Source organism: Corylus avellana, chromosome ca10, assembly GCF_901000735.1.
Source record: "Corylus avellana chromosome ca10, CavTom2PMs-1.0".
NCBI lineage: Eukaryota > Viridiplantae > Streptophyta > Magnoliopsida > Fagales > Betulaceae > Corylus > Corylus avellana.
Genome location: NC_081550.1, coordinates 8,249,315 through 8,273,602, shown reverse-complemented (window position 1 = coordinate 8,273,602; position 24,288 = coordinate 8,249,315). Strand labels below are relative to the sequence as shown.

The window sequence follows — 24,288 nt, the reverse complement described above, 5'->3', positions numbered from 1 at the left end:
AAAGTAACAATTTCAAAAACGATATTTTTAAAATCGCACTTATTGAAACCATAATCTTAAACGGACCCTCATATTGATCTTTGAAATGTTGACATTGTAAAGATGTAACAGGTCTGGAGATCAGACTGATTAGACAAAGCTTGGGACCATATAGTTTAATGATTCATCATAACACTTTGTCCTTCTTTCCAATTTTAAATGTTTAAAATTCTTAGAGTTAGCGTTCGGATTTATGATTTTTAAAAGTGCGAATTAAAATAATGTGTGATTTGAAAATATAATTTTTAAAAATGTAATTAATTGTTTTAAACAATAAAATTGTAGTTTGACCTTTAAAATTGTATTTTACTTTTTAAAATAGTGTATTTTTAAAAGTGCACCTTCTTGCATGTAATTTGAAAACACATTTTTTCTATTATTTTTATTTATTTATTATTTTTTGTTTTTTTGTGATTTGGTTTAAAATTGCCCATTTTAAATCGCACTCTTAAAACTTATATCATTGGTATGTAACAGTAGTAACCATGAGGCCTCATTTGACAATGCTCAAAAAAAGCGAAAGCATTAACAAATAACTCTAAATATAAAAAACTCACAAAACATTCCAAATTATTTTCATATTTATGTCACATCAGTACGCTTTTTCAATCAAAAAGAAAAGAAAAAAACAAATCTCTAAAAAGTTCTATCAAATGAACCCCAACTACTAGCCAACACATTCTTAAGGGGTAGCTCAATCAGCTATGGACTATGTCTAATGAAGCGGAAGTCACTAGTTCAAATCCATCCCCCCTTCCTTTGTATGGACATGTAAAAAAAAAAAAAAAACTACTAGCCAACACATTTACTGATTTTAATAATATCCATGATGATAGTAAAATTAACAATCTATAAGTGAAAAAGAATAATCTTTCATCCAAATTTATATTTATATTTTTTTATCCGTTTATCTTCCATTATTTAATTCACTCATTTACAATATAAGAAACTCTCACACCACAAATAAATTCCAAATAACTCATATGCATGATAAATATCATGTAATTCCCAAAACAATTATTCCATAAATTTAGCATATTTATATTTGAAAATATTGGAAACTTGATCTTGTGATTTCATGAACTTGAACCCCACTTCATTTTTAGTCACACATTCTCAAATGAAATAAATTTTTGTGTAGATGTGCTTACATCGATCATGGGACACAACATTATTAACCAATGCTATTGTTGATTTGTTGGCTCTTGTGACATGAAGTTTCTTCAACATATATATTTTTTTAGCTAAATTTCTTGACATACAAGTATTGTTAGGGCAACATACTACGCCCCGCAAGTAGAGAAAAAAAAAAACAATTTCCATCCTCTCAAACTCTTAAGATGAGACTCCATTTGTTAATCCGGTTTGGAAAAGTGTTTTGATATGACATAAATGTGAAAGTAATTTCAAGTATTTTACGTTTTAGAGTGTTTGTACATATTTTTGTTGGAGAATGAAAAAGTTTTATCAAACTACACATGCAAACAAACAAAAAATATATCTCGTAGGTCATCCAAAAAATATCTCTTTTGCTCTGTCCTCTCTCCTCTTTTTCTGAGAAACCCTAGCTGCCTGTTACCTGTTCTGGGAGAGGGGAAGAAGTTCCTTTCTTCTTCCTTCCTCCCTTCTTCTTCTTTTTTCCTTTCCCTGCTTTTCTTTCTCATGAAGTTTTCGGTTTTTCTTGGTTTGGAGTTATCTCTAACCACCTTTGCCATCGCCTTGTGCGATTTACCTCCTATCCTCCCAAAACCTCATCATCGACGTTTCCATCTGTTGTGGGTTTCGGTTTTAACTCTTTTGGAGCTAAAGTGGTCTTCCTCCGTCAGATCGGCCCATCATCACGCTTCTTCTCCGTCTGCATCGGCCTTCCGCCCCTCCGCCAGCCAACCTTGTTCCGGTGCAACTTCCCCAAATCCCTTGCTGATGTTTCTGGTTTTTGGGTTTGGATCTATGTTTCTGCTTTTTAAATTAGATTACTGCCTTGTACTGCTTAGTTTGAGCTTGTTTGTGGGGATTTTTATTGCCAAATGCTGGTTTGCTTCTCTGACAAACCCATTTCAAATGGTTTCAGTGCCTACTTTCCATTGGCATCCTTTTGGATGCCTTGTTCGCTGCTTGCTCATGAGGTATCTTCAGGTAGCTTCGGGTTTTGCCTTTGAAACCGCTTTTAGCGGCCCTTCTAGAGAGGCCCGGGTCATTTATAACCCATTGCCTACTATTTGTGTGTATTTTCTGCGCTGTAATTTTCGTTTTGAGTATATTGTTGGGGTGTCCACCCCTTATTTGGTGTTTTAATCCTTGTACCCGCTCCTTATTTGCTTTTAAAAAATAAAAAACAAAAAAACAAAAAACAAAAAATATATCTCTACTTTCATTGATTTTAGTGTAAAAAGGCATGCTCATGTGAACATTTTGTGAATTTGTTGTCTTGAAAATATTGATCAGTTCTACAATTCCAAACCCTTGGATTCCTTGGTGCTTGCTTCGAGCCGTATAAGGCTTTTTTCAATTTCAAGACTTTATCTTCTTGTCATACCAACAAGTGACAGAAACCTCAAGATTGCTGTACTGATTGAAGGGGCAACTTATCAGAATCCCACAATATGCTCAAAAACATCAACCCATATGTTTACATCAATGATACCAATAGCATTCCACAAAAAGAAATGCTAGCAAGGAACAACCTCATACACTGCAAAAACAGTGTACAAGTTTTTCGGAAAACCTACTTACAACGATTATGAACAATGCCAAAAACTTATCCAAGCCTCTACTTTCATCATTTTTCATCTCTTTCTCTTGGCACCAGTCCCTGAACCTCGCGCACCTTTCTTCTCTGTAGGTCCAGAACCAGCTTTTCCTCTGCCAGCTGATGTCTTCTTAGCACTTGAATTTCCTGTGCCCTTCAGATCCAATTTTACTTCCACTCCTACAGCACAAGGCACAGACAGCAGAATTCATTAATCAAGAATATCATTCACCCAAATGATTCAAATAAAATAAGAATTAGGCAAATCCTACAAATATCACTTGAAGAGTGTTATTACTATCACAAACCTTTTGAATTCAAACTTTGAAGTTCCAACTGCAGCTTCTCACCATTGGCAGTGCCTTCTAACATAATCACAAGAAAAAGGTAAACACAATTACTGAACCAATACACCATGCTTAGATATGCAATCAACATATTGGGAACCCAGCAGAGGAGTCCAATCTACATAAATACATACAGGAAACAAATAGTCTATGGCGGTTTGCTTGCATCAAGAAAACAGCTTCCTAAATACATTACAGAATTTGAAAGAAATTTTGTAAAGATTGTTAGAATAGTAGTTTATCTTATGTAACTGTTAGCAGTATATCTTGTTTAGGAGTTGCGATAAAATGTATCTTGTTTATAGACTTTATGTTTATCTTGAAGTGTAATCTCCTCGATAAATAATAATTGTAAGTGTGACTATAGAATAGGAAATTAGCCCACCATTTATAATCTTCCCTGTGTTTATCAGAAGTGCAATCTCCTCTATAAATAATTAATGAAAGTGTGGGTAAAGAATAGGAAATTAGCCCACCATTTATTTTCTCAACAAACATTCCATTAGATCTTTTCATATTTCTTGGAAACAAATAAAAAAAAAAAATGAAAACTTAGCAAAAATTAGATGATTCAGAAGACAAGCTAGCTCCAGGAAAAAGTTTCCAGAAAACAGCTTCATAATATCTATCATTCCCAACCATGTTTTATGCTCTCTTATCAGTTTTTTTTTTTTTTTTTGATTACTCCAAGAGCAAAAGGTTGGTTTTGGAGCACATAGCCAAACATGTCCTCAAGTTAGCATAAGGCACTACTTGTTTGCATGAATATGCAACTTAGGAAAGGAGTAAACAATTATTATAACACCCCCATCCCATATTGGGAAGAGATGAGTAACCCATATAGAGTGAGAAGTTTATTAAAGGTGCTTATGGGTGCTAAGTCTCACATTGCTTACTTAATAGGTGAACCTTGGCTTTATAAGTAATTTTAAGAAAGCTCCAAATTAACTAGTCCTTTTGAAGTGATAGTGCAAATGTTGCTAGTGCTTTTTTTTTTTTTTTTTTCTGGATCATTGCAATTTTTTGATAAATAATCAAGAATATCATTGAAAAGCACGGAGGGGCACAACCCAAGTACACAGGAAGTATACAACCCAAGTACACAGGAAGTATACAAAGACACCCCTTTAAAGATAAAAAGAAGAGCATAAATCTACAAATTGATGCATTAAAGAAACTTGAGGAATGTTCAAAACACCCGCCCAATGGAAAAACAAATTGAGAAACCTATTGCTAAGCTCCGCCATTGTCAATTCCTTATCTTCGAAACATCGAGCATTCCTCTCCCTCCAAATAGTCCACGTAAGGCACAAAGGGGCCATTCTCCACACCTCCATTGCCATTTTATTACCTCTTTAGCCTTTCCAGCAAGCAAGGAGATCACTAATCCTACCATTCATGACCCACTTAACATCAAAAATGGAAGAAAGAACACTTCAGAGAGCATGAGCCACGTCACAACGGAGGAGGAGATGATCAATGGACTCTCCACTCCTCTTACACATACTACACCAATTCACCAAGATCAAACCTCTTTTCCGAAGGTTATCCAAAGTGAGAATCCTTCCAAGGGTAGCCATCCACACAAAGAAACTAACTCTGAGCGGGACTTTAACCTTCTAAATACTCTTCCACGGGAAAGAATAGCTCCTCACCTCGTACCTCTCCGCAGAATAAGGAAGTACACCAAAGAAAGAACGTACCTCAAAAAGCTTCCTCTTTGAAGGGATCCACCAAATGTGGTCCACCCCCCCATCCCGACGCCGAATCTCACACAATTTCGCATAGAAAGTCACCACCACCTCCGCTTCCCAACCCTGAGCCGCTTGACAAAAAGGAACATTCCAATGTACTTCCTCATTACAATTGTTATCTCAAATATGTTGTTTTTCAGGTTTTTTGCAACTCCAAGAACAGAAAATTTTTGGGAGCACAAAAGCAAAGGGGCCCTCAAGTTTCCTTAAGGGGCTTACTTGTTTGCAAGAATGCACTACTTGGATAAGGGGTCAAAAAGGCACCTCACATGGTTTGGCTCAGAACCCTGAATTACACTAATACATAATTTCCAGTATGAGCATAGGATCTCAAAATGCATCCCGCTTTGGACAAGGCTTTCCCTAAACCTAATTGTAGCATCTTCCTCCACCCCACCCCCCCTCTTTACTGTTGTCTACGACTCTTGGGTGTTTAACCCTTGTCTCCAAAACGGACTTTCAACCAGCCACGCAAATGAGCCAACCACACATAGCATAAAGGTAGGAGATATGACACAACAAATTCTTGCTCATTAATTATGCTGTCTGTGTGCATCATCTTTTGTATCTGTTTTATTGGAAGTCTTAAAAGATGGGAAAAACTTAACCATAAATAACCCACCTGAATTCCTCTAAACTCTGAAGGAGACCTTTAGAATCAGTAACTGAATAATATCAACCAATCAGAGGTCTTGGGATTGAAACCTTAAATCACTCAAGTATGGGGATGTTTTTCCCTATTTGCCATGAGTTTGGGGAGGTTGAGAAGAATTAATTGGAATTTGAGTTTTTATATTAATTACAAAAGTATTCGTATCATGAGAATGAAGAGCATTTTAATATTATGAATTTTTATATGGTGTATTTGTTCTCTTACATCATAGTAGGTTGCTTTGAAATTGCAGGAACCACCCCAAAAAAAGAGAGTATAATTTGATCTTGGAGGGGGGGGAGGGGGTGCAGGTCAATCGAGTTAGGTGTAGAGGCTTACCCAACTCCTCTGTATCTGAAGAGCTTTCTTCTTCATTTTCTGCCAATAGTTCACCACTGCCATCTACTAATCCATCATCTGATGGCTCTAGAATTGCCGCAATCCGCTTTTTAGGAGCTTTTTTCATTCCAGGAAGCGAGATTAAATCTGCAGCTCGTACCATTCTTGATTTGCTTCCTTCTTTGTAAGCTCTAGTGAGAGCAGCCTTCACAGCAGGCTGTATGCCTTCCAGAGGATTTGGATGCCCCTGATGGATAGAGATAACAATAAAATAACCTAAAACTTTTATAGCAGTGTTAATAACCATGGTGCACACTAAGTAGGTAGTGGTACCTGAAATTTTGACAGCTCCACTATAGTATCAAAATCCTCCTGACTAATTGAGTAAATATTCATAAACTCAACAACATTTTGAACAGCTTCATCCTGGTCATTTCATATTGAATAGATGTACATTCAACAAATATTCCACTTAAACTTCTCCAGCTTTTTCTAATTTAAATATAATAGAAAAAATGTATTTCCAACCTTAGGCAGCACTCGCAGTGGCTCGGTCAATCGTTTCAGAAGAAGAGTAAGGTATTCAACTCGTAGGGTTTTCCTGTATAATTCAGAACAGGGGGGCAATTAGATGGTACTTGCCCAAAAGAAAATAACTCATGTATAAAGTACCATAAAGATCAATAATACAACGAACACACACACACATATATATATATATCCACACACTCTAATTTAAAATACTTAACATTCACTCTTAAGAAAATCAGAAAAATTAGTCTTCAATTAGTAAATTCGGCTTCAAATCAAACCAAGTTGATATCCTGGCACTAACACTAGAAAGGCGATTTTCTACCAATGGATTCTAAAAGGCTAACTTTGAGCTTTGAATCTAACAAATGGGAACCAAGACAAAACCTTGGATCTTAAACAAGACAAACATAACCTTAGTTCCAAGCTTCCGTTTTGACAGTTCTCTCTTTATTTCTTATTTCTTGGTATGAATTATTTCACAATGATTAAAAAAGTCCAAAAAAGCACTTCAATAAATTTTAGTAATGAAATCTGTTATAGACCAGTAACTGCTGCAGCAGGAACCAATAGGTGGTGCCCAAGGTTCAAACCAAACTGCATGATTAAGTAGTCCACATATTTTGTATTATCAGCATCCACACTGAAGGTTACACTAATAGCAACGTCCTTATGTGAAAGGCGAAGACAGGAATTTGTTACTTCATTGTATGGTTGCTAAAGACCTTTGGTCTTTGCACTTTTAGGGGTATTTGGGGTTAACGGCTAATGCCTCAGAAGGCAATTGTTGTGTAGTTTTGTTGGCAAAGAAACAGTCTGATTTGGAATGAAACCCCCTTTGCCTTGAGTGGACTGTTAGGAAAGAAAAATAACTACCTTCAACGGTATTGAGTTACCTGCTATTGATATGAAATTCTTATTTCCGCAAATGTTGCACGAGTGGTCTAACATGTTTGACAATGTTTCTTTTCATTCTTTTGTTGATTAATTGACTCTATTTCAATAGCTTACTTCCTCTATACTTGGGTTCTCCTCTTATCAATGAATTTTTATTTCACTTACCGAAAAAGTAGACAGAAATTTGACAACCATTACAGCTTCAAACAAAAATATAGAATTTCAAAGTTTTTTTTTTTTTTTTGTCTTCCCAGTAACTGAGCTCTGTGCATACATGTTTGAATTTGCAAATTATCAATGACAACTAAATATGTGGGTGCATAAGTATAGCTTCATAAAGCCATGTGCTGTAGACAATGATGAGTCAGCAGTTGATTGCCAAGTCAGTTCCCAATTCTATAGAATACCAAATCATTAAGAAAGCCTTAGGAATAATATACAGATACTGTACATGTGCTTTTCTGATAAAAAAAAAACACTTCCAAAAACACAAGGACATGAGTCTATAATAAGCCAAAGTTGAAAATGGAACAGAGATTCACCTCCCTGAACTAGATTCACGAGAAGCAAGAAGATGAACGTGCAAATCCTCCAAAAGCCTCATATTTTTGCCCATTGTCGAGTTCTTTCCCAGCCACCCTCCAAATCTATTAAAGTTTCGCTCTCCCTGTAGCCACAATTCCATCTTGTCATATCAAGCTTCATGCTAACAGTGAAAAGGACATTGTCTCTTCAGAAAGTCCATAAGGGAAGAAAATTAAGTTCAAAATGCTGAATAATATGTACATATAAGCTGCAAGCATTAGGACTTCATTCATCCTAATCTTTTTTTTTTTTTTAATAAGTAATCAATAAATATCATTAAAAGCGTAAGGTGCCTCTAAGTACACATAAAGTATACAAAAAGGAACACCTAACTAGAATTAGCAATTAACAAACTCTACCGCACTCAAGTTGTCCCTTGCATATAGCAATGAATTCCACAATCCTAAGATACAGAACCTGTCATATAACTTGCATCAAATAGACATCCCTTACCTGTTCAAGTGTTTCCCTCTGCCCATGCAATAACGAGGCACTGATTATAACCAGAAATAAATCAATAAATAAATAATTGACCACCAATGATATTGCAAAATAGAGACCAAGTAACAAACTTTTGTCATTGTAAGAGCTGAATTAAGGGCACATACGGAATAATACACGATGCAAGGGAACTACTTTGAGAGAGCTGCCACTGTCGATATCGTCGAATCTGTACATTGAATATATCCCCGTCACCAATAGATTCAGCAGCACGAGCAATCAAGCTCATACGTTTGATTCCATTGTCATCCTTACCAACAGAACTTGGCCTATAATTAATATAATTTTCCTGCCATATCAAAATAAAATCATTATTAGAAGAAGTAATTGAGAAGTAGTTGAGGTTTTAGGTCTCGTTGTATTACTAAGGTCTAAGCATCTAACAAATGAACAGGGAATATGTTCTCATAAACCCAAAGATAAGAAAAACGAAAAAAGAAAAGAAAATAAAATATGCAACAAGTTTGGCAAAAAATATAATATAAAGGACAAAAAGAAAAGAGGTTACTTATTGATAGATTATAGATTGAAATGAATGAAGAATGAGAAGGGTGCAGGAAAAACCCTCGGCACAGTAAAATTGCAAGAAACTGGTAGAGAAATAAGGGGCATAGGAACTTTTTTTTTTTTTTTTTTTTGAAACAGGGGCATAGGAACATTAGACATATCTATGAGAAAACGGAAAACAAAGAGAAAAGTGTTGGTGAGTGGTGAAGGATAGATCGTTATCTATTGTTTTATTTATTTGCCTCAGTTTCCATGTTCACCATGGTTTTTACAAAAATATTTGAGGAAGAATTGATAACACAACTCTTAGAAGGTGTAAGGTGTCAAAAAAGAACTTCTAGCAAATTATATTTCTGTGCACAAGAGAAGTTTTAAAAATTTCCACCAAAAGAATTTCCATACAAACTTTTAGTTGCCATTAACTATGTATTTCTCAAAATATTCTGTATATCCAATCAGTTATTTGCGATGACATAATTCAACAGTACAATACATAAACTGAGCCAGTAACTTGGTGACTAAACCTGTTGAACAGGCTATCATCCATGTTGACTCTGATATGTGTAACTCTTAACAGTTTCAAAGTGAAAAAAGTGAACAACATTTTGCTGATTTCGCAGTTGATAGATTCTTCACAAACCAGTTGATCACCATGCAGCATATGCAATTTAGCAACTTCAAACCCAACAAAAGTGCAAGAACCTGAATGAGAAGAGGGACTAGATCAGGATCACTCATGCTCAGGTCAATCCGCTCATCCATCCTCAACTTTCCCGCATTAAAACCAAATAGCCTACAAGCACATGGGAAGGATGAAATGTAATTGCCAAAACTTGATAAAGGATAAGGTATACAGACTACAAGTCTGCAATGAGATATACATAAGTGATTATTTAAACTTGATACAGGATGAAATGCAACCATGGAAACACAATTTCCTATTTTTTATCTAGAAGCAACAAACATGCCACGAACCAGCAGAAATATCAAAATATACATATTACAGTTACATATTCTAGGTCTAGAAGCTCTCCATTTTCCAATCTTTGATCAACGTAAATCATTAAACGAGGTGTATGTTACATATAAGCTATATTGAGTAAGATAATCTGTCTAGTCGCATCTCTCTCTCTGCACCACAAGTATAGCCAAAAACCCAATAATCTGTCTAGTCGCATTTCACTTGGACAGCAGCTTGGCCCACTTCATTAGTGATTAGTTATTTAGATTTCCTTGTTCTGTTTTCTTCTTCTAATTAGGCGTTTCCTCTTGTATACTTCCTGTGTACTAAGGTTGCGCCCCTCTGTACTTTTTGATATATAGTCATTACTTATCAAAAAAAATGATTAGAAGAATTTGTTAGCGATAAGGATTTTGTTATGAGGGTATTTTGGTCATTGTATTGAATTTTACAACTATATATAATAAAGGGATGAGAGAGGCTACTGAAGGCTTTTGGCGTGTGTTATGTTCACAACTTAGGTCCAAGTTTAGATAAACTTGATCATCGTGCTACTAAATGTCTTTCTCGGTAACCCCAAGGGGTTGGCCTAGTGGTTGAAGCTTGTGGTTATCACCCCTTAGATCCCAAGTTCGAGACTTGCTAGGTGCAAACTCCCCCTTGAGACCACACCCCCTAGTGTAAAAAGCCAACAATTTACCTTGATCCATATAGGAAAATTTTTGAGGGTGCGGTCACGGGTCTGAGGTTTACTCTGCAGGGATGGGTCCGAAGGATACTACCTTGTCAAGGTTCCCCGCCATAAAAAAAAATAATAATAATAAAAAATAAGTCTTTCTCAGTTATTTCAAAACCCATAAGGGTTATTGTTGCTATAGTCTTATTCTTTGACGCTACTTCACTAGCATTGATGTCACCTTTGTTGATTTTACTCTGTACTTTCCCACTAATTCTTTGGGAGATTCTACTCTTGAGCCTGATGTTTTGTCCATTCTGTTGCCAATTCCACATCTATCTTGAGTCTGCCTAATCTTCTTGTCCATTCTTATTGCCCACATGCTTAATTACTTCACTCCAGGTCTATACGTATCACCCTTGAGCATCATCTCTTGCACCTCCACCATCACCATTATCATCTTTAGATCCAGTGTCCTTGCCTCCATCCGAATCCTTGCCTATTGCTCTTCGAAGTGGTAAACGTTCTTGTACTAACCAACATCCTATAAGTCAGTCTTTATTAGCATTTTGTGTACTTATTTCTTTGGTTGCTAATTTAGATAGGCCTTTGTTTCAATTGGATGTCAAAAATGCTTTTTCACATGAAAACTTACATGAGGAGGTTTATTTTTTATTTTTGATAAATAATGTTGTATAAATCGAAAGCACAGAGGGGCGCAACTCATTTACACGGGGAGTATAAAAGGATAGTGCCTAAGTAGAAGAAGAGAAGAGAAAAAGAAAATCAGAGAAGTTTATCACTAAAGGAGCTAGCCAAGCAGCTGTCCAAGTGAAAAGAGTAAAGAAGAAAAAAATGAATGAGCTCCTCTAAAGTCCTAGTGGAGTCATCAAAACATCTAGCATTTCTTTCGCATGGGTTTGTTGCTAGGGGGGTATTAGAGTTGTGTCTGTAAGTTAAAAAATGCTTTGTTTGGTCTCAAGCAATCACGAAGGCATGGTTTGAAAAAAATATATATATATCAACACCATTCGTGAAGTCCGGAGACTAGTAAGCTAACAAGTTTACAAAAACTGTGTCGAAATCGGTGAGTATTTGTTTCAAGCACAGTTTATATGATATATATGCTCTAGCTTGAGGGGGAATGGTACAAGAGTCTGTTAGGATTAGAAGAATTTGCTAGTGATAGGGATTTGATATAAGGGTACTTTGGTTATTGTATTGAATTTTACAACATATATAATAAAGTGGTGAGAGGGGCTACGTAAGATTGGCTATCCTTCTCTCTCTCTCTCTCTCTAAGTATTTTTCATGCAAATTCTACAACATCCACAATAGAACATAATAAAAGGAGTCATGAAATGAGTATGTATTTGGTTTACATGATTACGCATTACACTATTATGTGGTCGCAGCACCTGTTTGAATATATTAGATCCTATTTCATCCATAGACTATAAGAGGAAAAAAAGAAAAGTCGTGAAAGATTGCAATGAATTAGAGGAGACCAGGATACCTGCAAGTCAAGTCAAGTCAAACTATATCGAGTATAATGGGATTGTATCACAATCACAAAATAGTCAGTCAAACAAGAAATTAGACACAGCATACAAAAGTATTTCATAAGAAGACATATATAACATGTAAAGGAACTAGAACAGACGGCTACGCTTCTAAGTAAAAATTGGATAATTAATGTCATACTTGTCAACAGCGGTGAATGGTGAAATATCTTGATCCTTTGCACTGGTTAGAAGACGCTGCCTAATGTCATCGTATTTAATGACCGACATGGAGAGGCTCATGTACTGCAACTGGTTTATTGCCATCCGCATATCTCCATTAACTCTTTCTGCAAGTTCCTCAAGAGCAATCTAAAACAATAGATAGGGAAAAATTCAGTGGATTAACCATCAGTTAACATTAATTAAAAAGAGAATCATAAAGCATAAGAATAAAAAAAATAGACACAAAGCAGTAAAACCAGATGAATGCATCACCATGAACATTTACTTAAGCAGCTATAACCAAGTGCAAACATAAATCAAGATTTTCATAGAAATTTACCTCATTAACTTGAAGGCCTTCTGCATTTGCAACTTGCATTAACCTCTTTGCCATCTACCATAAACAAAATATAGTATTAGCAAATCCCTAATCTGCAGTGAAGGGCCTAGGAAAGATTCGAAGGAAAAAAAAACATAGAAGAAAACAAAAGGGAGAAGGGAGCAGATATAAGAGTGGGAAGAAAGTACGACAAAAAATAAATAAAACCATAACATTTTGGCCATCTGTCGAGGTCTGGTGTTACTAAGGTTGATGCATTAACCACTCAATGCCATGTAGATAAATGAGTGTGCCACATTATCAAAAATGTGGCATGTGTGATAAAGATGTAACCTCAGTTGCACTGTCAGAAAATACCACAGCTGCAGCTAGGAGGAAGTATCTTGTAAATTTGAAACTTTGCATCAATCATGTAGATTAAAACAAGGCAGCTAGCTGTAATTTTCCCAAAGATAAAAGAGGGCAAGGGAGAGAATCTCAGAGTAAGAAATATACTCGTTGAAGCTTAAAAAATTTCTTATCTTCTAAATTAAAAAAGTATATATGACTCATCACCAAAACTAATCCAAATCTCAGGAAAAAGTTCCATTTTGCTACCAATGCGCCACTCATGTAACGCATATATGTGCGTCAGTGTTAAAGCTTGGAGAACATATTTTGACCACAAAAATGATTCTGGAGTCCTGACTAGTTCTTCCCAACTTCACCCCCCACCCCCACCCCAAAAAATATAAAATAAAAAAAGTCGTAGCTTTCCTTGACTCTCGGCACATATTATTTTCATACTTTCCAACAAAATCAGACTACTATACCACATATATCAGCCGTTAAGCCTATTAGACCAAGCCCTATCCAAAAGGAACTCAAGTTTACAAAATTGCCCAAAAAAGGCATGTCCAAATAAACATAACTTGGAATGGTAATTTTGGTTAATCTAACTAAATCAACTATGGTCTTCTAAACGTTATGACATAAACAAATGAACAGAGAATATCATTCAGAATCTGACCAGGCAAGAGGACTAGGTCCCAAGTATACTGAACAAGCACTAAAAGAAAGAACAATATATAGACATCAGCCAAAAAAACCTGTTGCTTTGTAGGTTTCCGAAAGCTGAGAAGCAAACAGTAGTTCACAAGACTTTTCAGTTTCTGACTGTATCGGTCATTGCAAATGCATATAATAGGAATTTTGGAAATCTTGATGCTAGCAATAAGGTCAGCAATTCCACCTCTATCTCCAGCAGACATCCCATCAACCTCATCCATAATCAGCACGGTTTTTGGATGCTTTGACCTGCAATTTCAACAATTAACTTAAGAAGAAAATTCAACCAAGTATATTCTATGCTCTTGTGAGATATTATAAGAATGCAAGACCAACCGATCCATGTTAATACTCAAGGCCTCATTGCTCACAAGTTCCTTTATAGAATTTGCATTGCTTCCACCAATTCCTTTTTCAATTTTGGAATCAGCCTTCCCACGACTGTCACTGGCATTTACCTAGATGACATATAAGGGTGAGAGATCATTTTGATAAGTTATAAGGGTGAAAGATCATACTATTGAACAATATGGTTTGGCACTGATACTCATGATCTAGATCCTTTCTTAGAAATATTAATCTCTAAAAAAATTACACCACCTCTATTGCCTGGAAGCCGAGCATCTGACTGACCAACTTTGCTGACGTTGTTTTTCCGATACCAGGGCCTCCACTTAATAGCACAGCTTTTTTGGCACCAGAATCATTTTGTTTTTTGCCCTTTTTCTTATTTCCAGTATCAACAAATTGCTCATTCCAATGTGCCAGCCAGTCGTGGAGCTGCTTAACCTGCACAACATAAAGAGATCCTTATTACAATTCTTGTCCAGACTTAGATAAATGAAGACATGAATTTAATTTCAAAAGTGATGGCAGAAAAATGAGAACTAATGCACACACCAGCGACTGATTTCCAATAATGTCGCTTGGAACCTTTGGCTTATATTTTTCTGTCCATGTTGAAGCATTCTTCTCAGCAGTTTGAGTTTTACGCTTAGCTGGGGATGCTCCCGAGATCAAACCTTTGCCGGCTACTTTCGTTGTCAAGGAATTGCTGATCTTATCTTCTGGAATAATCAATTTATCAACACATGTAAGAGGAAACCCAAGGAATAGTGCAACTACATGTCAAGTCACTATCTTAAGCATTTCTAAGTCCAAACAATAACAATTGATTATGGCATATATTGCTTCCAAAATGGTAAAAGGCCAGGCTCCCCTTGCAAGCTCTAGCATGATTCATAGAGAAAAATACAAGCAAATGACAGTTAAGGAACACCGATTAGCTTCACATTTAGCTGATCAACAACACCATACCAGATTTGAACAGTCAAATGGAGCAAAAGAAATGCCTAAGGTTCATCAAAAGGGAAAAAACATATTTTTAAGAAACCACAGCGGCTATTTCTTTTGCAAGTATTAGAAGAACCGAGAAATATGGTAGTTGACACCAGCGGAGCTAGGATCATGCATAAACTAAAACGCAACTCAATAGTTGACTTTCTCCTCATTTAACAACATTCAGAAACAAAACAATCTAATTATGCCACATATTAGAATGTACAACTAAATTCACCCTCAGTGCAACCTTTTTCCTTCTTTTTTTTTTATTTTTTTATTTTTATAAGTAAAGATGTATTATCAAAGTGCAGAGGGGCGCAACCCTAGAACACAGGGAGTATACAAGAGAGCGACTGAGAGGGAGAAAAAGAAGAAGAAAACATAGAAAGGAAATCAGGGAAACTAATCACTAAGGGCGCTAGCCAACCAGCAGTCTAAGTGAATAGGGTGTACAAAAAAAAGTGTGTGAGATCCTCAATATTCCTAGACTTGTCCTCGAAACATCTAGCATTTCTCTCAGTCCAGATGCACCACATAAGACTTTCCTTCTTTTTTTGATTAGTAATGTTGTATATGTCAAAAAGCGTAAGACTCCCCTAAGTACACAAGATGTAACCTTTTTTCCTTTGAAGTATGCTAATTAGTAGACTTTAAGGTTCTAATCATAGAGCACACATTCTAACCAAGTAGTATTCATCAAATGTCATAAAGATATTGGAATCACTTTGCATTGCTCTTGTGGCCACGCAACTCTTCTGGGTCAAATGCCACACATAAATCTCCGATTTGTCCTCACAGTTTTCACACTAGTGAGACTTAATAGAACAATGTAGAGATGGACCTTGAATATAAAATATGTCATCAACACCCAGCCTCCAAAGCCGCAATAAGTTAGAAAAAAAAAAAAAAAAGCCCCATAATTGGAAAGCTTTTCAACCTATGCAAAAACACAATAACAATTATGTAATTGCTAGTGCTTTCTTGGTCTCTATGCCACATTATGTATCTTCAGATGTTAATTTCCAGTTGTTTAACACAAGATAAAACAAAACAAAAAACGCACGCGTTTGTGTTTGTGTGTTTCTATAAACCCTTTGAAGTTAAGAAATGCGAACATTTTTTTATTATTATTATTTAATTTTTATGACAGGGAGGACCCCAAGGCATGGCCACTTCGTTTACGTAGCCCTGATGGATAAATCCCGAACCCGTGTATACCGCACCCCCACCACACGGATTGATTAAATCTGGCTTTTGCCAGGCGTGTGGCCCCAATGAGTTGTTTGCACCCAAGGGGATTCAAACAATATTATGGTACAAGAGCTGCGACTAGATAGAGATGTAACTTCACATGCTTAGAACCCTTCAAACCTATTTGATAATTTAAGATTGAGAATGTCATCAACAACAGAACACAAAGTTCAAAGGCCAAGGCCAAGGTCAAAACCAGTAGCAGACTCTTTCAACAAAATCACATAAAAAATCAGACACATACCTACAGAGATAAACCAACAACAAAAACCATTGAGATATTCATCTACAACAAAAGCACATATGTATTTGGGGCGTACTCTTTGCTTCTATCTTCTGGGGACTTTTCTTTGGTAGAGGAGCAACCGTATCTTCTGGTTTCTTTGATTCTTCTTGTGCAAGTGCTTTTGCAGGCTTTGATGCACCGATCATATCAAATAATCCATCCTCGGTGAGAAAGGCAGTACTATATAAAGATATGAAAAGCTTGGAATTATTGAAGTATAACAAAATAAGGAACTCATAAGCAAATCCACATGCATGGATCTGAGATCACAAACCCCAGGTCTTTGGCTTTTTTGGATTTCTGTCCCCCAATATCTTCATCACATAAAAGATAATTCTGCAAAAAGAAGATGTTAATCACGTGCTGATAGTGTTATGTCAATCCATGCATATACAAGATAAAGTATGAGATAACCGTTTTCTTGCTGACAGATCCAGTAACACGGCCACCATGGCGTTTAATCAAATCTTCAGCTTCTTCACGCTCCAGACTGTAAACCCAGCCAAACTTCAATATACACTCTCAATCCAATAAAATATAAAAAGTAAACAACAACTATAAAAGATATTTGCAATGGACAAAAGTAATCACCAAATTAGGCCAACATCAAATTTAAAACCATAATCACCAGAAAATTATTACATTTACAAGTGACAATTATATTTTTATATCTTTGGCCAAAATCTGATTCTTTTTTTCATATATATATATATATAAAAGAATATATATTACAAGAATGGAACAACCAAGTAAATAGAAATTGCACCAAAGGGTCATTACCGAAATACAATTTAAAATTCATAGAAACAATAAAAACAAGAAAAAGAAGCAATTGAACCGCTGCCTAAGGCACCCATCCATCATAAAACATCCTCAAGAAAGTAAATTTGAGCCCCAAGATAAAACACTCGATCACTTAACAAACTTAAAGCATCATTCTGAGCAAAATCTGATCTAGACCACAAAAAGGAAGAATAAAGATACGAATGATTTCTCATATTTAATTTCTGAAAGAATGGCTTGTGAACAATAAAAGCTGTAAACAAGTACCTGTCAAGAGTTCCACTAATTACAAAAGTTAAACCAGCTAAACAATCAGGAGCGCCCTCAGGGACTTCCTGAGACACAAAAGAAGATTCAACGTTAACATTGAGAACAGTACAATCATTTCAATTAATTAATAAAAAAAATCAACATTTTTTCACCTTTTCTCCTTTATGTGGCGGATCTTTCCTTTCTCCGAAGTTCATAAATCCACCCCGTCCACCACCTCTGCCTCTTCCACCAGCCGGTGCTGCTGAGGAACTTCTTCCACCACGACCCCTTCCACCAGACCTCAGAGGAGTTTCAATGTTTTTATCATCATCCTCATCATTTTCTTCAACATCTACAGGTTTCTGTGTGACTCCCCTACCCAACCCAAGCTTCAACTTCTTGCTAGGAGTCACATCAACCGAGTTCTTCCTAGAACTAGGCAAGACAAAGTCATCGTCATCATCAGCGTCAACTTTGTGAACTTTTTTTGAAGGTGGGGATTTCAGCGATTCATCGCTATCCTTCTGAGTCTTTCTTTTTGCTGGAAGGTGCTCCTCTGTTTCCTTCTCTTCTTTCAGCTTTTGTTTGTCAGTAGCAAAATATTTGCTAGTTTTCCTCCTGCCTGAATTTTCTTGGCCTCCATGCACCTGAATTTTTCACAAGAAAAGTAAATAAACAGATATATTATCAACTTCCTTCAGCTCCTTCCAGATTGGTAAAGAAGGGGAGATAGGAAAGAAAAAATCAAAACAAAAACTTCACTTAACCCCCATGAACTTTCAACGCTTTTACAATTATCCCCCTAAACTTAAAAAATACTCTCAATCTAGTGTATCCAACTTTAAAAAGTTTACCATGTCACAAATCCGTTAGGATTTTCTGTTAAAATCTATTGAATACCCAAAATATCCCTAATGAAAAAAATAAAAAAGAAAGAAATTTGGTGCCGGGGTGACCCACAACTGACCACACCCATGCCGGGATTCCATTTTTTTAATAGAATTTTTAATTATTTTAAAATTAAATAATTTTTTAAATACAAGGGTATAAAAGACATTTTACCTCTATTCCGTCTGATTTAACTCGAAACCCTAACGATAGGGGTTACATTACAAACTTTTTAAAGTTGTACACGCTAAATTGAGAGATTTTGAAGTTTTGAGAGATGACTGAAAAAACGCTAAGAGTTTAGAAGGGTTAAGTGAAGTTTTCCTAAAATCAAATCAAGTCATACATGCTTCCGATACACTTATTTTGTCTCTAGCATTCGTGGGTTAGTAATTTAAAATAACCAACTACATATATGCACTAGGTGATTATCAGTACCTTTGATATCTATCTACTTTATAGAAACAATAATTTTTTAAAATTCCTCTAAACAATAAACCAACAACAATTCCTCTGTTCATTGAAGTATTCAAATGGCAATCCATTTTCTTTACTCTATTGATAACAGATTGTCAAAAGAAAAGGGAAAGGAAAGAAAGTGAAATTTAACTCTAATAATTTTTTTTTTTTATTATTATTATTTTTTTTTATAAGTAATAAGTATATTATCAAATGCGCAGAGGGGTGCAACCCATGTATACAAGAAGTATACAGGGAAACCCCTATTGAATAGAAAAATATTTACAAAGCTCTAAGAAATCAGAAAAGGTGGACTCATGCGAGTTCGACCAAGTCCCGCTCAAAGAGAACAAAGTATGTAATGCCAACTTCCTCAACTCAATCATGCCGCTCTCATTATCCTCAAAGCTGCGTGCATTCCGTTCTCGCCATAAACACCAAATCACACATAATGGGACGAGCCTCCATATACGCAAAGCATGCCTACTGCCCAATTGACCCCTCCAACTTTCCAAGTTATCACTCACCTTTCGCGGCATAACCCAACTCACTCCAAAGAGTTGAAAGAATACATTTCATACCTCAGTTGCAACCTCACAATGCAGGAGTAGATGGTCAATGGACTCTCCACATTGTTAACACATATAACACGCCTGTGACGGTGTAGAGAGCGACCGATAATAGGATTTCACTTCAAATATATTTCTTTTAGACGGAATCCAACACATTTTATCCTCACCTCCACGTCTGATTTTTTGGGAGTACAACAATGCAAAGAAGTGTGTTACCTCCTCCAATTCCCAGTCATGCACGGGCCGAAAAAACTGGACATTCCAATTAAGAATATCATTCGGTCTCTCCATATACTCCTTCACCCACGCATCCTTATTGCATGCAATATTGAATAAAGCCGAAAACATAAGTTTCAGAGGGCGTTCCCCACACCACACAATGCAAAGAAGTGTGTTACCTCCTCCAATTCCCAGTCATGCACAGGCCAAAAAAACTAGACATTCCAATTAAGAATATCATTCGGTCTCTCCATATACTCCTTCACCCACGCATCCTTATTGCATGCAATATTGAATAAAGCCGAAAACATAAGTTTCAGAGGGTGTTCCCCACACCACACATCATGCCAAAAAAGTACTTTTGTACCGTCTCCAATATCATACCGCACATGATGCGCAAAGCCTTCCCACCCCCTTTGAATACATTTCCACACTCCCACTCCATACATTCCCCCTACCTCCTTAGAACACCAATCACCCGTATGACTATCGTATTTAATTTGCACTAATTTCCTCCATAATGCCTTCCTTTCTGTCGCATACCTCCACAACCATTTACCCATCAAAGCTTGATTAAATTTAATCAAGTTTTTCACACCCCTAACCCTCCAAACTTCATTGGTGTACACACCTGTGACCAATTAACCAAATGATACTTAAATTCATTCCCAATTCCACCCAACATGAAGTCTCTCTATAGTTTTTCGAGACGATTTGACACTCCCACTGGAATAGGGAACAGAGATAGGGAGTATGTTGGTAAGTTTGAGAGACCGAGGCATAAATGCCTCCGTTCAACTTAGACTAATAAAACCTCTTGGCCAACTTAGACTAATAAAACCTCTTCCCTGAGCTAGTAACTCATTTCTCAAATAAAGAAGGCGGATATAAGAGCATTCACAATGGGCTCTTTATATTTAACTTTTCTCCAAAAATTTAATAAAACTCATGAAAACATCCATTCCAAGAGCCAAAAAGTTAAAAATTATATAATTTTTCAAGCTTATTTTTTACCATCCTCTCTATTGATTGGTTTAAAACTAATAAAATAATAATATTTAATTAAAGTAGAGAAAGGTTTAGAGAGTTTGATGTTTGACTCATTTTAAAAGTGGCTCTCTAAATTTGATAAAGTTAATTTTTCACCTCAAATTTAACTTTTATTTGAGGAGTCCATTGTGAATGCTCTAAGGAACCAAAACAATCAGATGATTTCTTCCTTTCATTTCCTTTGTTTTATCAACAACCAAACATAGCACTAGTTGACTTTATTAAAACACAAATAAAATAGCAGCAAGTTACAAAAGGATCACAGCACAAAATAGAAACCTTAAGCAATGGCCTGCTTGTACTATATTTGATTCTTTGAAATTTAACCCAAAGAGAATCAAGATTTCAAGCTTATTCATACCTTATTTAACACTTGCAGACATACATAAATACACATACATGTAAACATATACTTTTCTTTTTTTGCCTGCTTGATACATAAATATCGAAATTTTGGATTTCATTCAATTTTTGAAATTTTTAGCCAAAACCCAGAAACCAAAGTTAAATTCAAGCTTTATGCACATGCAAAAACTTAACAAAACACTGGAAATCATTCTATCTTTCCAAAACCCAGAACCAAACCCAAAATTAAACTTAAGAAAGTAAAATGTAAGTATGCCCACCTGTCTCTCCGAATTGGCTGGGGCAGGAGTTGCAGGCTTGGATTCCTTGCCGTTGCCCTTGTCATGGGACTTCATAAACCACTTTCTTATATCTGCCTGCCTATTATCAGACTATAATTCCAACAAAAAATCCAACACACCAAAATTACAAACTCTGGTATTAGATTAATGAAAACGCAATCAAACCCTAACCTTCTGTTCGTTTATACTCACAACCTTGGTTAAAGCATTGTATTTCTCTTCTCTCACTTTCCCAAGAACCCAATGTCATTTCCCATAAGAGGAAAAAGAACAAAATCATAAACCCTAACTCACCATGTCTGCACAGTAGATGGTTCAAAGCGCAAAGCCGCGATTTTTTTCTTTCAATGTCACGTTTCAAACACAACCTGGGCAACAAAACAAGCAATCTTATTTCAATTTTAGTGCCATAAGGCTATTCAAGAAATAATAACTTCAGTAAATTGTGGAGGCAGACCCCCTCTAAGTGATCAATCCGTTTCTTTTCCTATTTTTCTTTTGTTTTCCTCTGATTTTAGTTTATAAGAACTACGGTTCTTACCATCTGGTGTCAGAGCATTTCTATTTTGGGTGTTTTTCAATACGGTGCGGTGAGCCATCGTGCAAGTGGGTTACCTGTGCAAAGTGGTAATCGGCGAAGAAGTAGACCGCTCGTTGTAAATCTGTGCGATGGTGCTGCGCGATTTTCCGCGGGCTGACGTGGTGGCAGAAGGTGGACCCGAGCTGTTTGAGAATGCTGAGCGGTGGGTTGCTCGGAGCTGCAACGTCGGAGCAGTGTCGCTGGGCTGAGCCGGTGGCTGACGGCGTTCTCTCCGGTAGCGGCGGTGTGCAACCGTGGGAAGTTGCCTTTGGCGCTGCAATTTTGAGAAGTTCAAAACGTAAGTTGGAGACATGCGTTTCGTTTATTTTGTGGAAGAAGAAGGCTGTTTGGTTGCACCTTGGTGGGAATTTCTATTCTAGCACACAGATAGGATTATTCCCACATAAGTATTATTTTTTTCTAGTTTTGACATTAGGACTTTAGCTGTTGGGCTGCAGGATTAAGTTAGCCCTTCTCCCACTTTATTGTATTAAATGAGAGTGGCAAAAGAAAAGAAAAAAAAAAAACCTTAGTTATGAGTGAAAATGCGTGCCGATAATAATCGCATGCATCCGCTATGCAATTAGCAAAAATATGGATAGTGATTTTAGAGTGTGCAGATGCACTTATTCATTGCATATACATCCTCTCTATATATAATATATATATTTAAGCTTCAAATTCAATGATCAAATTATCTTTTTCTCTTTGCTTAGAAGTCCGTTAGTAATGAAGATTATTATTTTGTCGTATTTTAATTACAATACAATTGTCATTATATTTTATATTTAATTGATTCATTATTTGTATTTGTAGGTGTGCTAATTTGGAGTTATGCTGTGCCATAGATATGTTGCCATCAACATTCACTTGTGAATGTATTAGAAAAAAAAAAAACATTCACTTGTGAATGTACTACATTTAAATTTACTTCATGTTTTTCTTTTTATGTTTTGAATTTCAAACTTTTTTTTAAATTTTTTTTTATGTTTGCCGGATTTGTAATATTATAGCAAATAAGCTTGAAAGAGATAGTTCAACTATAGATATTGCCTTTTTATATTTATTAGAAGTAGGAATTACAACTTCAAGGCTCAAAACGCCTATTACCTCTTATGTGAATAATAGATAATAACCATATTTAATAATTGCACGAATGCAAATAGTACTTGCATGATGGGGATGGAGATATTGCTAATAACCATAATTGTATTTTCATTCCTAAACTTAGGTAGCAATAAAAAATGCCAATTCGGAATTTATTTGTATCTCAAAATTCATGTATTTTTTTTGGAAAAAGTAAACTTATCTTTCTACTAAAATCTTATTTGTCAATCTTCCTCCTAAATTATAGATTACTTTAATGTCTACTCTAAATTATAAAAGATTGTCAATGTACCTCATTTTTTTTTTAGCAAAAATACAAAAATACCCTTTACAATTTTTTTTTTTTTAAAAAAAAAGACAAAAATAATTCTATAATTTTCTTTTAAAACAAGAAAAATAATGAAGACCCATGGCAGCGCGATTTGTTTTCTACATCCTACAACATTACACTATAGAGATGAAATTACATGCAAAACGATTGCAAGAGCATACACAATAGAGTAGCCATACGTCATTTTTATCTAAAATGATTAACCAATTTTGTAAAATAGCCCCACATTGGATTAGCCAAAATATATGTAAAATAGGTTTTCTTAGCATTTGTGAATAGTATCCCACTACATGGAGCGGTTATTGTTCACACATTGATTTAATTTTATAGTATTTCTCTTTGCTCCTCTCTCTTTTCCCAAAACCTCTTCCCACCTTTTAATTTCATCTCTCTCTCCCCGCATATCACAATTTCACATGGGTATCTCTCTCTGTGCAAACCGCTGCCTCTGTCATACGCAAGACAAGCTCCTGTGTATTTGTATAAACTATTGTGAGTGCTCTAATACATTCATTTGTAATTGTTATCTTCACTATGTTTTAGGAAACAAGTGCTAGGGTAGACCCTGGTGTGCCATATATTTCAAGTTCTTGATAGAAAGTTGATAGAAGGGGCATAATTTTCAGTTGAAGGATTGGAGGAGGCCAAGAGAGAGTGGATAACAAATGATTGGCAGGGGAGCAGGAACCCATGGCAGGGTCAACATTTTTTTAAATAAACTTTTTGATTTTTTTTATTGAAAGTATTTTTGTCATTGAAAAAATATTACAATTTTAATAGATTTGGAAGACATTGATACAAACTATAATTTGAAAAAAACATTGACAATAGAAAACATATATATATATATATATATATATATATATACTT

The 24,288-nt window shown here is 35.8% G+C and overlaps 1 protein-coding gene across 2 annotated transcripts; it reads right to left on the bottom strand.

Moving 5' to 3' along the window:
• Positions 1–2,587: 2,587 nt before the first annotated feature.
• LOC132163425 (replication factor C subunit 1) lies at positions 2,588–22,295 on the bottom strand. Of its 2 annotated transcripts, none has more exons than XM_059573708.1 (23): positions 22,016–22,295; positions 21,695–21,768; positions 21,380–21,490; positions 17,736–18,212; positions 17,581–17,648; positions 16,945–17,020; positions 16,805–16,866; positions 16,565–16,710; positions 14,553–14,719; positions 14,253–14,441; positions 13,989–14,110; positions 13,694–13,901; positions 12,606–12,659; positions 12,243–12,412; positions 9,604–9,694; positions 8,502–8,683; positions 8,347–8,386; positions 7,851–7,975; positions 6,409–6,481; positions 6,214–6,306; positions 5,881–6,127; positions 3,097–3,153; positions 2,588–2,968 (listed from the first exon to the last, which is right to left on the bottom strand). In XM_059573708.1, the coding sequence occupies exons 2-23, from the start codon at positions 21,695–21,697 to the stop codon at positions 2,826–2,828; spliced, it is 2,904 nt and encodes a 967-aa protein (XP_059429691.1). In that variant the 5' UTR covers positions 21,698–21,768; positions 22,016–22,295; the 3' UTR covers positions 2,588–2,825. The 2 variants fall into 2 exon arrangements, with proteins under 2 accessions (XP_059429691.1, XP_059429692.1); XM_059573709.1 differs by having other exon boundaries at positions 3,097–3,150.
• Between the last annotated feature and the right edge of the window lie 1,993 nt (positions 22,296–24,288).